A 14,381-nucleotide genomic window follows, 5' to 3' on the forward strand; every position below is an offset into this window, starting at 1 on the left:
ACCAGCTCTGACACTGTAAAACAATGCGAGATTGTATCTATGCGTACTCAGGGCAACAGCGGCGCAGTCCTCTCCTTCATCACTGTCTTTCCGGGATTTGCTAATAGAGGAGGCGCAACGTGATAAATCATCAGCAACTGCTGCCATGGCTGCCGGGAGATCAGCAAGTACTGTTGGCATGGCCACTTGTGCCAAAAGAGTGACCTTTAAGTGTGCTGAGCCTGGCAATGCTGGCAAACCTGCAGGGTGAGGGAGACAGCACTTCATTCAACTCCTACACACACAAAATTTGGCCAACAAGCATCCCTACAATCAACCATCACTTGATAAGTAGCTCTTGAGGTCATAGTACAGAGTCCTGATGCCTGCCTTGGTCACTTGGTTTCCTCCAGGTGGCACTCTTGCATTTCCATATGAATTTGGTTGAGTTCTGCATTACCAGGCCTCAAGTAGCAAGCTTTAGCATGCTCTGGCATAAGATTCAACAATTCAGAGTTTTTCTAAGGTCAAGACTTTAAGCAGTCACCTGTATGTCTGTTATCACTCTTATTTATACGTTTTGGATATCCATCTGCATAGGCTAAAACCTTTGTGTGTGGATAGTTAATGCTCTGCATGTCCCCTGTCGGCAATGTTACCAAGAATCTCAAAGGAAATTTATTAGGAATGCTACCAGGAGTTATATAATATTTTACAGATGAGCTGCTTGCTCTGGCAACCTGCTCTTTCACTTTCCTGCTGTGGCAAGCAGTAAATTGTCTGTAGCTATAAGCACAAGTCTGGTTACTTTTCCCTGGTGTCTCATTAGAATGTTTTGCCTGTGACCTGTAATCTCCACTGATAAAGTCAGACTTGGTCATCATTGATCTTTTCACTCTGCTCAACACATTTAGTATTTAAGTACCCTTGAGTGCAGGACTGGCAAAGACAAGCACATAAGGCCAAGTTTACATTAGACCGTATCTGTCTCGTTTTCTTCGCGGATGCACTGTTCGTTTACATTAAAACGCCAGGAAACGGGAATCCGCCAGGGTCCACGTATTCAATCTAGATCGTGTCTGGTCCGGTGCTGTGTAAACATTGAGAATACGCGGATACGCTGTGCTGAGCTCTAGCTGGCGTCGTCATTGGACAACGTCACTGTGACATCCACCTTCCTGATTCGCTGGCATTGGTCATGTGACGCGACTGCTGAAAAACGGCGCGGACTTCCGCCTTGTATCACCTTTCATTAAAGAGTATAAAAGTATGAAAATACTGCAAATACTGATGCAAATACTGCCCATTGTGTAGTTATGATTGTCTTTAGGCTTGCCATCCTTCCACTTGCAAGTGGTAAGTGATATGCGCTGGGATCACACACACAGCGGCTCAGTCCCGAATCACTGCTCGTGCACTACACTCGCGCGCTCTGTGAGCTGCGCAGGGCTGGAGTGTGCACCCTCCAGAGGGCACTCGCTGTTCAGGGTGGAGTGATTTGGAGCGCAGGATGCCTGCGGAGCCGAGCGTATCCGTGTATTGGCGTTGCTATGTGCACGCGAATTGTGTATTGGTGTTGCTGTGTGCACACTAATCGTTTTAAAAACGTTAATCTGATGATCCGCTGATACGGTCTAATGTAAACCCCACCTAAGAGCTGGTTATAGGTGACTACTCAAGCTGCACTCTTTTTAACTTGCAGCTAAAACCTTAAAGGCTTTGACTCAAGTGCATAAACTTTTCAAGCTTTCGAACTTTAAACATAGCCATTGCAAGGAAAACTGAGTTGTACAGATTTTTGGTAACTTAAAGGAGAACTGAAAGCACATTTTATTTATTTTTTTTTAATTATCAAAATTGTATTTATCTCATTTTATTAAATATAGGAATGCATTTTTGATAGCTGCTTTTGTCACTGCTATAGTTGTTTGAAATATGCTATGTAATATATCAGTCCATATGTCAAAGCAATGGCTATAAACGAGATTCGTTGAGACCTGTGCAAGACATCATAGGACGGAAGTAAAACAACAACTTCTTTTGGCTGCTCCCGATTAGGGGTCGCCGCAGCGGATCTATTGTCTCCATTGCTCCCTGTCTTCCGCATCCTTCTCTACCACACCTGCCACTTTCATGTCCTCTCTCACCATAAGATTATTTAATTTGCTTCAGAATGTGATTGTCTCAGTTCATCTGATTTATTTAATTAGCCGTTTGTTTTATCAGTGAAAATGCATGCATGTACATGTATGTTGCATAAGTTATAACACCTATCCTGTTTTAATAAGGGTCAACCCACAATCATCATCCTCTTCTTTTGGCTGCTCCCGATTAGGGGTCGCCACAGTGAATCTTTTGTCTCCATTGCTCCCTGTATTCCGCATCCTTCTCTACCACACCTGCCACTTTCATGTCCTCTCTCACCACATCCATGTATCTCCTCTTTGGCCTTCCTTGTTTTCATGTGCCTGGCAGCTCCATCCTCAACATTCTCCTTCCAACATGCTCTGCATCTCTTCTCAGGATGTGCCCATACCATCTCAGTCTCATCTCTCTTAGCTTAATTCCCAAGCTCTCCACATGTGCTGTCCCTCTGATGTGCTCGTTCCTTATCCTGTCCAACCTTGTCACTCCCATCGCAAACCTTAACATCCTCAATTCTGCCACCTCCAACTTTGCCTCCTGTCTCTTCGTTAAGGGGACGGTCTCCAATCCATACATCACAGCTGGTCTCACTACTGCTGGGACTTTCCTATCACAAATGACTCCCAAAATCCTTCTCCAACTGCTCCACCCTGCCTGCACTCTCTTTCTTACTTCACTATCGCGGCCCCCATTTTCTTGCACAGTTGACCCCAGGTACTTGAATTCACCAACTTTCTTTACATCTCCTCCTTGCAGCTTCACTACACTCATCCCCATTCTCATTGATGCACGTGTTCTGTTTTGCTCCTGCTCACCTTCATTCCTCTTTGTTCCAGTGCATACCTCCATCTCTCCAAACCCAACTCAACCTCCTTTCTACTTTCACCACATATCACAATATCATCCGCAAACATCATGTTCTATGGTGACTCTTGTCTCACTTCATCTGTCAAGCTATCCATCACTATGGCAAACAAGAAAGGACTCAAAGCAGATCCTTGATGGAGTCCCACCTTCACCTTGAACCATTCAGTCGTTCCAACTGCACACCTCACTGCTGTTTCACTGTTCTCATACATGTCTTGCATCACTCTCATATACTTGTCACTCACTCCACACTTTCTCATACAATTCCATAACTCACCTCTCGGCACTCTATTGTATGCCTTCTCCAGGTCTACAAACACACAATGTAGCTTTCTCTGGCCTTCCCTGTACTTCTCCATTCACATTCTTAAAGCAACAATTGCATCCGACGTGCTCTTCCTTGGCATAAACCCGTACTGCTGTTCACAGATTGCTACCTCTCTTCTCAATCTCGCCTCCAATACCCTTTCCCATAACTTCTCGGTGTGGCTCATCAATTTTATTCCTCTGTAATTACTGCAGCTCTGTACATCTCCCTTATTCTTTGTATATTGGGACTAGCACACACTTTCTCCATTCATTTGGCATTTTCTTATTCTCTAGGATCTTATTAAACAATCTCGTTAGGAACTCCACAGCCGTCTCACCCAAACATCTCCAAGTCTCAGTCGGGATACCATCTGGTCCGACTGCTTTCCCAGTCTTCATTCTTTTCATGGCTGCCCTCACCTCATCCTTACTAACCAACTCTGCTTCCTGATTTGCTGTCTCCAACAAATCTGACCTTTTCTCTCTTGGATTCTCCTCATTTAATAAATCCTCAAAGTACTCTTTCCACCTTCTTAATACACTCTCTTTGTTTGTCAGCACATTTCCATTTACATCTTTCATCACTCTTACCTGCTGTACATCCCTCGCTTCCATGTTTCTCTGCCTAGCTAGTCTGTACAGGTCTTTCTCTCCTCCTTTGGTCTCCAGTCTTTCGTACAACTCCTGGTATGCATCTGCTTTCGCCTTTGCTACTGCACTTTTTGCTTTCTGTTTTGTCTCTCTTGCCCCTTTTCCACCAAATCAGTTCCAGGGCTGGTTCTGCGCCAGTGCTGGTTCACAACTCGTTCAACTTGCGAGCCAGCTGAGAACCAGTTTGCTTTTCCATAGCTCGGGGTGCTAAGGGGAGCCACATCATTATGTCACTGTATACGTCAGTTACGTTGCTGCGTTTGCATAAACCTTGGCGTGAACATTGAAGCAACAACAACACGGAGAAGAAGCAGCAACAACAACAGCAATAATGGATGACTGCTGCTTTACTGCATCCATGATATTTCGTCACTTATTTAAAAATGGCAACCTTTCACGGTCTTGCTGGTCTTAACAACTCCCCCCCCCCCCCCCGCTGACATAAGCGGTTCTTTCCTCTGGCCCAGCAAAGAGCTGGTGCTAGCCTGGAACCGTTTTTTCTGGCCCCAGAGCCAGTTCTTTGTCAGTGGAAACAGAAAACCTGGTTCCAAACTAAGCACTGGCCCCGAACCAGCCCTGGAACTGATTTGGTGGAAAAGGGGCATCTGTATAACCGCCTGCTTTCCTCATCTCTCTGATCATCCCAATTCTTCTTTGCTAACCTCGTCTCTTTTATAATTTCCTGCACCACTTTGTTCCACCACCATGTCTCCTTGTCTTCCTTCCTCCTTCCCGATGACCACCCTAGCACCTTCCTTGCTGCCTCTCTTACTAGTATAACAGTAGTATCCCAATCTTTTGGCAGACTTCCATGACCACTCAATACTCGTCTCATTTCTTCCCTAAACTCCTTCTGATATTCAACGTCTTTTAGTTTCCACCACTTAATCTTCGGCTCCACTATTTCACGCTTCCTCTTTTTCACTTTCAAGCTCATCCTGCACACGACCACTCTGCTGTTTAGCTACGCTCTCCCCTGCCATCACTTTACAGTCTACAATCTCCTTCAGGTTACCCCTTCTGCAGAGTATGTAGTCCACTTGTGTAGCTCTTCCTCCACTCTTAAACGTCACCCTGTGCTGCTTGGTCTTCTCGAAGTATGTATTGACTATTGACATTCATCCTCTTTTTGAAAAATCAACCACCATTTGCCCTTTCACATTTCTCTCTCTTACACTATATCTGCCCATCACGTCCTCATCTCCTCTGTTTCCCTCGCCAACATGTCCGTTGAAATCTGCTCCTATCCGCACACGCTTCCCCCTCGGTATACTTTCTACCACTTCATCCATCTTTTCCCAGAAAGACGCTTTCTCTTCATTCTCACATCCAACCTGTGGGGCACACACAACATTTGATTACCGTTCCTTGAATCTCCAACTTCATGCCTATCACTCTATCTGACACCCTCTTCACATCAATCACACTGTTGCCCAACTCTCCCCTCGAAACAATACTAACACCATTTCTCTTTCCATCAACTCCATAATAAAACAACTTGCATCCACCTCCAATGTTCTTGGCCTTGCTTCCTTTCCACCTCGTCTCCTGCACTTACAAAATGTCCAACTTCCTTCCTTTCTTCTTTCCATCATACCTGCTAACTCTCTCGCTCTGCCAGTCAATGTTCCCACATTCAGTGTTCCTACCCTCAATTCTAAGCTCCTTCCCTTCCATCTTTCATGCTCTCTCCTAACACGCCTTCCCCCTCTCTTTCTCCTTCTCCGTTTTGATGCGACGGTAGCATACTTTCCACCGGCACCCTGTTGACCAACAGTACCGGAGGCGGTCGTTGTTAACCCGGGCCCCGACCGATCCGGTATGGTATTTCTCTTTTCAGTCCATGTTAGATTTGGCACAGTTTTACACCAGATGCCCTTCCTGATGCAACCCTCTCCAATTTATCTGGGCTTGGGACCGGCACCAAGAGTACACTTATGCACCCCCAGTAGCTGGATTGTAGGACGGAAGTAAAACGTACAGCGGAAATCAAAGTGATCAACATCTGCCAGCGTTGTCAAAAGACGTGCGCGCCCTCTTTCAAATGCTGATGTAATCAAGCCAGAAGTTTTGTTTGTTTTTTGATATCAATCAGGAAAGTTTGAAAAAAGTAGGCAGTAATCATCATTTAAACTCGTTTTTGTGCAATATTTCGTTTGGAAAACAGTTTTCAAAACGGCGGTGCTGACACTTCACGTTTCGAAGTCTTGCACAAGTCTTGTGAAAATCGCGCAGATAAGTGACCTCTACCATGGACCAAACGAACTAAATTCAACATGGCTAAAAAATCAAATAGGCCGATAATTATAATAATTAGTTGCTAGTACGAGTCACGGTATAAGGTTACTAAAACCAAAAATGTAATTGAATAACATGCTAATTAAAGGTGCCCTTCCACCAAAAACGTTTAATACTGGCTCTTTTTGAAATACCATAGTTCACTCCGAGTTGCATACGCATGCTGCATGTGAAAATGTAATTCTACTCCCATTCCCTGTATTGGCTTATGAAAGAAAATAGTCTGAAAAACGAGCGAATCTGAAAAAGCCCTACGAACTTGCGTCACTTCGAAAATTAGTATTCATGGCCTTGCCCACCTCGGCTTGCGACCACCCACGGGAAGAAAGTTCGGATTTAAGCGCGAGGAGAAATAGCAGAGCCCATCTCGTCAGTAGCTACAGTAACGAAGAGGACCTAACAGCAAGTTGAAAACATGTCTGAACAAGTTCATGCCTGTGTTATTTGTGGCAGTAACACATCAACGTTGCATTTCTTGCCCAAGATAGAAGAGCTGAAGAAGAAATGGTTGGAATTTATCTTTGGAACACCACCAGCGAAGTATAATGCAACGTTAGTACTGTGTTCTGATCATTTCAACCACAGTGACTTTTCAAACTTCGGTGCCTTCAGTAGTGGTTTTGCTTCGAGGTTGTTTTTAATCCCTGGATCTGTACTGTCAAGACGATTGACCACCAGCTCACAAGCTGTAAGTAAAACATGAACTTTTTGTTTGAAGGTTTTTAATTACAAAATAGCATGTTCATATTCTCCACGTTAGCATGCATGACATGGTCACAAGCTAGGCAGGGATGAGAGTTTTCCGCTTTTCAGCGGATTTCCACTTTTTCTGAGTTAAAAAACGACCTTTTTATATTATGCCAAATCCGTTGAGAATTATTATTATTTTTTTTTTTATTAATTTCGGGGGGTTGGGGTATGTTACTTCATGCTGTTCAAACTTTATTAACTCCAACGATGTTTACACATTAATTGTAAGTCGCCATCTTTAGTCTCATTTAAATCTTGTTGAATGTGATGTAAAATTTGTACATTGTTATTGGTCAAAACATCGATGTCGAGACCATAATAGCCAATCAAAACAGTTTTTACAAAGACACCCACATCCGCTTGTTCTGACCCACTGGAGGTAGCGTCACAGTGCTGTTAGCCAATCAGAGGTAACACGTTTACATGTCATGAATATTAATGGGTAAGAGCTGAAATCCTGTCGTTCTCCCGCCACCCACTCCTCCACCAAACTAGAACAGCCTGAAACAGGAGAACCACAGCATTTTTTCCACCAAAACCGGCTCACAGGGGATTCATTCATACTAGAGACCACGGTGCAATTAATGAAAAAATGATGCAATGAGACCTTTAAGAAATAAAGTAAGTTTAAAAATGACTTCTCCTTTAACTCTTCCCAGCAACAAATGTTGCCTGGTGTGGAAAATCTCTCACAGAATCCTATAGTTGTAGCATGACCCCCTTCTTTTCCTTTTCTTCTCTTGCTTTCATGCTCATTTGAGTGCGTGCACACACAAACAGCTCATTATTTTATAGGTTGTATTAGTATGTTTTTTTTATTTTTTCATGGTAAATGGTAAACAAAATGCTAATGTTCTCTTTCTCATTAGGCCATGGGTGCTTGGACAAGTGGGCAGCCCACCAGCTCCTGCTGCAGTCACTTTTGCATCCATTGTTGAAGAGGAAAAGCAGCAGGAAGCTGCACTCATCCGCAGTCGAGAGAAGCCTCTGGCATTGATACAGGTAACTGAGCGTGTTTGCAATGTGCAAATGGAAGTTATGCTGGAAAGTTAGGATGAAACCACAAGAATGGCCTGGAAGAACAGATGTTATTTGTGCGATTTCTCAGCACAGCAGTGACACTGACAGGGTAGTAAGTGTGACACCTGGTGCAGGTGTATTGTACGGTATGTAGCTTCTTTGCTGGGGGTTTTCAACAGTGTGTACATTTATTGGCTGATTTTTTTTTTTTTTTTAGACTTGTATATCTTGGTAGTCCATATTATAAATATACACTTGAATCCTATAACTCACCCCCTCTTTTCTCCCCTCCATGGACAATTTGCGTTAATCACCATTTGCCCCTTTTCAGTGTTAATTTCTGACCATAGGACTTCTGGTACACGTTTAGTTAGTGGAATTCAAACCCAGCAGTGATACTGAGATGTTTTAAAAACTCAAGCATCATTGCTATGCCTGGTAAACCCGTGCTGCTACCCTGTCAGTGTCACTGGTATGCTACCACATCACTAATATTCAGGTAGCAATGATCCAGTGGTGGCCCTGTTTTCATTGCTGGGTAAAGAAGTGGGGCTAACAACTTGTCTATAGCAACAGATGGGCTGTAGTCAGTAACTGTATACCTTTAAAAAAGAAAAAAAAAAAAAAAATATATATATATATATATATATATATATATATATATATATATATATATATATATATATATTCAGTGAATGTGTGTATACACACACACACATATATATAATATACACACACACACACACACACACACACACACACACATACATATATATATATATATATATATATATATATATATATATATATATATATTCATTCATTCATGGGGCGGCACGGTGGTGTAGTGGTTAGCGCTGTCGCCTCACAGCAAGAAGGTCCGGGTTCGAGCCCCGTGGCCGGCGAGGGCCTTTCTGTGCGGAGTTTGCATGTTCTCCCCGTGTCCGTGTGGGTTTCCTCCGGGTGGTCCGGTTTCCCCCACAGTCCAAAGACATGCAGGTTAGGTTAACTGGTGACTCTAAATTGAGCGTAGGTGTGAATGTGAGTGTGAATGGTTGTCTGTGTCTATGTGTCAGCCCTGTGATGACCTGGCGGCTTGTCCAGGGTGTACCCCGCCTTTCGCCTGTAGTCAGCTGGGATAGGCTCCAGCTTGCCTGCGACCCTGTAGAACAGGATAAAGCGGCTAGAGATAATGAGATGAGATATATATTCACTGATGTATATATTCACTGATATATACATTCACTTATATAATTTTTTTCATTCATTCATTGATCACTTTATTAGGAACACCCATACACACTTTTTTTAAATGCAGTTATCTAATCAGCCAATCCTTTGACAGCAGCACAATGCATAAAATCATGCAGATACAAATCAAGAGAGTTTCAGTGAAAAAAGAATGTTTATTCATCACATGTACACTTAAAGGTCATAGGCAGTGGTTTTAATTTTATGCACATTTGAAAGTTTATATGTTTAAAAAACCCTCTAATTTTCTTCTGGTCCCAAGAAGTATTGTTAATAAGTAATAATTACAATAAGTTAGCGCAGATGGTGGCGAATTTCTGTTCGGCTATTTTCGTGACCACTCGGCGCGTGACGTCATTTAAGCCAAACAAACCGCTTGAGTTGAGTCCACTTCCGTTTACTTGCATTGCCGTTTGGCTTGAGTGCAGACGCGCATTCAGGAATTTCCAAAGAAAAACCATGCCTTATTGTTGTGCAGTGAACTGTAACAACGGGACCGGTTCAGGAAGAAGTTTTTACCTTTTTCTGAGAAAGGAGAAGAGGCAGAGAGAGTGGATTGGCTTTTTCCGGAAGAGGAGAAGAGGCAGAGCGAGAAGATTGGCTTTTTCCGAAAAAGGAGAAGAGGCAGAGCGAGAGGGTTGGCTTTTTCTGAAAGAGGAGAAGAGGTGGAGCAAGAGGGTTGGCTTTTTCCGAAAGAGGAGAATGAGGCAGAGAGAGTGGCTTGTGCGCATGAAACAAAATCAAGCAGTCAAAGAAGAAACCGAGCAGCAATGCTCAAGCAAAAAGGAGAAGATTGGAGGTAAACTTTTACTTTTGCTTGCAATTGACAAGTCAAGAATCCTGAGGGATCCTGTACAATCATTGTGGAAATGAGACAAAGGGATATTTCCTCGCTCAGAGTAGGCTATAAATAGTATAATGCCGTGGATGGCAGGCTAATGTGGCCTACTGACGCAATGTCAAGTAGTCATTACCTATATCCACTAGGGAGGGCAGTTTAATTATTCTTCAAAAGGGCTCTTATTTAGTATTACGATGAAAGTAGGAATTTATCATAACTACCGGGATAAATCGTTTGGGCGCGAGTCTTGTTGAGGTCCTGGTTCACCGCGATCAGAGTCGGCCGAGTCGCTGTCCGATTCCGAGGCTGCACGGTCAAACCAGTGAGCCGCATTCACCAATTGCTTCGCAACAGCCATAGGTTCATACATATATGATTTTCATCTCTCGATATTCAATGTGGAGAGTTCCTGCTTCAAAATCGCGATCACTTTCAGACATTTTACACAACCGCTCACGACCAAAGTCTGTACACGTGTGCTCGGTTCGCAAGTACCGGTAAACACAGAGCTGCTCCAAGTCTGTTTGGCTTAAATGACATCATGACGACGGTCCCCTGGCGTTGAAAGTGCACATAAGTGAGCTGTAAACAAACCTTCAGAAATTGGGCAAAACAGTATATTTTAACCGTTTTATTCAATTTTAGGGTGCAAATTAGACACTAGGAAGATTGAATTCGCTTTTTGGGTCGTTCTTCTAGACAATAAAGTTGATATTCTACGTTTCACCTCCGAACGTTGCCTATGACCTTTTAAGCACAGTGAAATTCCTCTCTGCATTTAACCCATCTGAAGCAGTGAACACGCACACACGAGCAATGAACACATGCGCAGAGCAGCGGGCAGCCATGCTACAGCGCCCGGGGAGCCATTGGAGGTTGGGTGCCTCGCTCAAGGGCACCTCAGCCTAAGGTGGCCTCCCATTGTTAACCTAACCGCATGTCTTTGGACTGTGGGGGAAACCGGCACACCCAGAGGAAACCCATGCAGGCACGGGGAGAACATGCAAACTCCATACAGAAAGGCCCCTGTCAGCTGCTGGGCTTGAGCCCAGAACCTTCTTGCTGTGATGCGACAGTGCTAACCACTACACCACTGTGCCAAAGTGATATTCATTTCAAACATCAAAGTGGGGAAAAATTGTGATCTCTGTGACTTTCACTGTGGCATGGGTGTTGGTGCCTGATGGACTGGTTTGAGTATTTCAGAAACTGCTGATGATCTGGGGTTTTCACACACAATAGTCTCGAGAGTTTACACAGAATGGTGCGAAAAACAAAAAAAACATTGAGCAAGCCACAGTTCTGTGGGTGGAAGCAAACGCCTTGTTGACAAGAGAGGTCTGAGGAAAATAGCCAGATTGGTTTGAGCTGCCAGGAAGGATACAGTAAATCATAGCAACTCTTAACCATGGTAAGCAGAAAAGCATCTCAGCATGCAACAGCAGAAGACCACATTGGGTTCCACTCCTGCCAGCCAAGAACAGGAATCTTAGAATCAAGAACAAGTTCCTATTAAAGTGATCAGTGAGGTGTATTAGCTGGCTATTTGCTGTGTGCTAACTACTAGAAAGGAAACTGAAATCCAGAGGAAACTGAATCTAAGGCCCTGTCCACACGGCAACGGATTCAGGTGACTCCGATACAATTGTTTATTGTTTCGGCCTGGCGTCCACACGGCACCGGCGTTTTGGGTGCCCCAAAACGCAATCTTTTGAGAACGGGTTCCAGAGTGGAAAGATCTGGCAACGTTGCCGTTGCGAAGTCGTCTGGATGAGTAGAACGGATTTGTTTACGATGACGTCACAACCACATGACTGTCAGTGCTTCATGCCGGGTAGAAGTGTAACGAACTCGATGCGAGTTGTCAACAAATCCTATAACTTGGTTCATGAAACGCGCTTACAAAATATTTTCACTGTGAATATTTATTGTGTAATGGTGCAAAGTGAGAGAGAGAGAGAGAGAGAGAATAGCCCTTAGGGCAGAGTCAATCCCGCCAGCAAAAATAGGGGAAAAAAGGAGCGATCTCACCTCTTCAGATGTTGGTTTAAGTCCTACAATACATTCCTCAAAAAGGGCGTAGAAGAACAAATTAATCCATCAACGTGTAGCATTCAATTTATTCCGGACCATTAAAGACGCCGCCTTCCGCGTAGAATCATACGGCATCCTCGCCACCATATTGGATGGGTCAAAGCGGAGAATAAAGATGCCTCATTCATGTGCTGCGTTTAACTGTACCAACAGGTTTACCATCCAAACGAGATCACATGGGATTACCTTTCACAGGTGAGACTGGAAAAATACTTTTCATTGTATTTGGTCATTATAATGTAATTTTACAAACAGATTTTTCTGACTTTGTGGCTAATATGAAGTCTCGCGCATAATAGTTTATGTGCATGCGTCCTTACTTCTATTGTTTCTGGTGTCTCCGAAGGGACCGTCTTACAGCGCCCCTAGAGGTGTGGCATGTGTATTGCATCATTTTCAGCAAGCGTTGCGTTGCCATATGGACCTGATATTTTACTGATCGTTGCCCATTTGGACGCGATTTTTTTTTTAAATAACATCTCGTTGCCGTTGTCGTGTGGATGTAGCCTAAGTCCTGGTATCATGACCACTAAATTTGTGATGAAGCATCTGTATGATGTTCTTGTCTCTTTTGTTCTATCTGTGTGTTCTGTTGTAGATTGAGGAGCGAGCAATTCAGGACTTACTGGTTCATTACAGAGCTTTCAACAACCCTGATGAGCTCATCATGGTGGAAAGATCCCCCCAAGGCCCTATTGCCGTCCCTACCTGGAACAAACATTCAAATTAGTACACCCATTGCCTATCTCTTAAATATCTCCTACGTACTTTTGTGTGTTCTGGTCAATGTTGACCTGTACCTTGGTTGTGTAACTGTATCAGTAGTTTGTTCCCCCCACTCCCTTATTTTGCGTTCATGTTAGGAATATCTCAGTGCTTCATATATTTGCTGTTAATTATTAAATCTTAAGAGGGGTTTACAGTGAAGAAGAACTGAAGTTCATAAGTCATTGCCATGGAATTTTGGACGATAAATTTGGAGAAAGAAAAATTGTGCCCCCGTATGGTCCCTTCTGATTTGTCACAATTTACAAAGGTATTGTGTGTTTTGTTAGTAGAAATTACCTTTTTTTTTTTTTTTCTTGCTTATGACCACAGTTAGAAGAAATGGACACTACACTTGAAGTCCAGAGTTGTTAGAAGACAGAGTGAATGTTAACAGAAGCCTTTCTAGAGTCTGTGTTTTTTTTTCTTCAATGATAATTATGGGGAAGTTTATTCTGCAAGTGGCATGCAATAAATAAATAACTCCTGCACCATTAGTTGCCTCTACATAATGTCTTAATTTGAATGAAATTCAGTACACATCATTTACGTGTGTGTGTGTGTGTGCGCATTAATTTTTTAAAAAATGTGTGCGGGACAGAGAGACACAAGCCTTTTACTGGGTAATACGCAACTTCTGTTTCGCTTACAAACTACATCCAGGACATTGAGTAACGTTTTCCAATATCCTTACTCATGAGGATATTGATTTGAATTGTTTTGGTAAATTTGATTGGTTGGAGATAAATATTTGAAGTCGAATTGTTTTTTAAAAAACAAAAAACAGCTGTAGAACTCATGGCTATGTTTAATAATGAAAGTAAGAACATTTCCGCATGCACAGTACAACGAAACCTTGCAGGTTTGTGAATGAACAACTGTAATCAGGTTATCCCATCAATGGATCTCGGTTGTGCTTGCTGAGGACTCTCAGGAAGTGTAGCCGCTGCTGAGCCTTCTTAATGACTGCTGTAATGTTCTCTGACCAGGGGATGTCGGCGGAGATGAGGACGCCGAGAAACCGGAAGGTGTGGACCCTCTCCACATACTCGTTGTTTATGTAAAGGGGGGGCGAGGTCAGTGCTGTGCTTCCTGAAGTCAACGATAAGCTCTTTGGTTTTCTTGGTGTTCAAGAGGTTATTCTCTGAACACCAGGCTGCCAAGTTCAGGACCTCCTCTCTGTAGGCTGCCTTGTCTCCCTTTGAGATGAGTCCGACCACTGTGGTGTCGTCAGCAAATTTGACGATAAGGTTGTTGTTGTGGGTCGAACTACAGTCGTGGGTGTAGAGGCAGTACAGGAGGGGGCTCAGCACACAGCGCTGTGGAGAGCCGGTGCTCAACGTGTGGGTGGAGGAGAAGTGGGGGCCAAGTCTCACAGTCTGGGGCCGGTTGGTAAGAAAGTCCTTTATCC

At 43.5% G+C, this 14,381-nt stretch overlaps 1 protein-coding gene across 3 annotated transcripts in view; it reads left to right on the forward strand.

Moving 5' to 3' along the window:
• ibtk (inhibitor of Bruton agammaglobulinemia tyrosine kinase) overlaps positions 1 to 13,467 on the forward strand; it is a 59,796-nt gene extending 46,329 nt beyond the window's left edge. For 2 of the 3 annotated variants that reach the window (XM_060922304.1, XM_060922306.1), the window contains 4 exons: positions 52 to 246; positions 7,869 to 8,001; positions 12,359 to 12,400; positions 12,804 to 13,467. In XM_060922304.1, coding sequence (XP_060778287.1) covers positions 52 to 246; positions 7,869 to 8,001; positions 12,359 to 12,400; positions 12,804 to 12,935 — 502 coding nt within the window. In that variant the 3' untranslated portion in view covers positions 12,936 to 13,467. The remainder of the gene's footprint in view (positions 1 to 51; positions 247 to 7,868; positions 8,002 to 12,358; positions 12,401 to 12,803) is intronic. The other variant, XM_060922305.1, reaches the window with a different exon arrangement.
• Positions 13,468 to 14,381: the final 914 nt, after the last annotated feature.

The sequence above is a fragment of the Neoarius graeffei genome, chromosome 5 (assembly GCF_027579695.1).
Source record: "Neoarius graeffei isolate fNeoGra1 chromosome 5, fNeoGra1.pri, whole genome shotgun sequence".
Classification (NCBI taxonomy): Eukaryota; Metazoa; Chordata; class Actinopteri; order Siluriformes; family Ariidae; genus Neoarius; species Neoarius graeffei.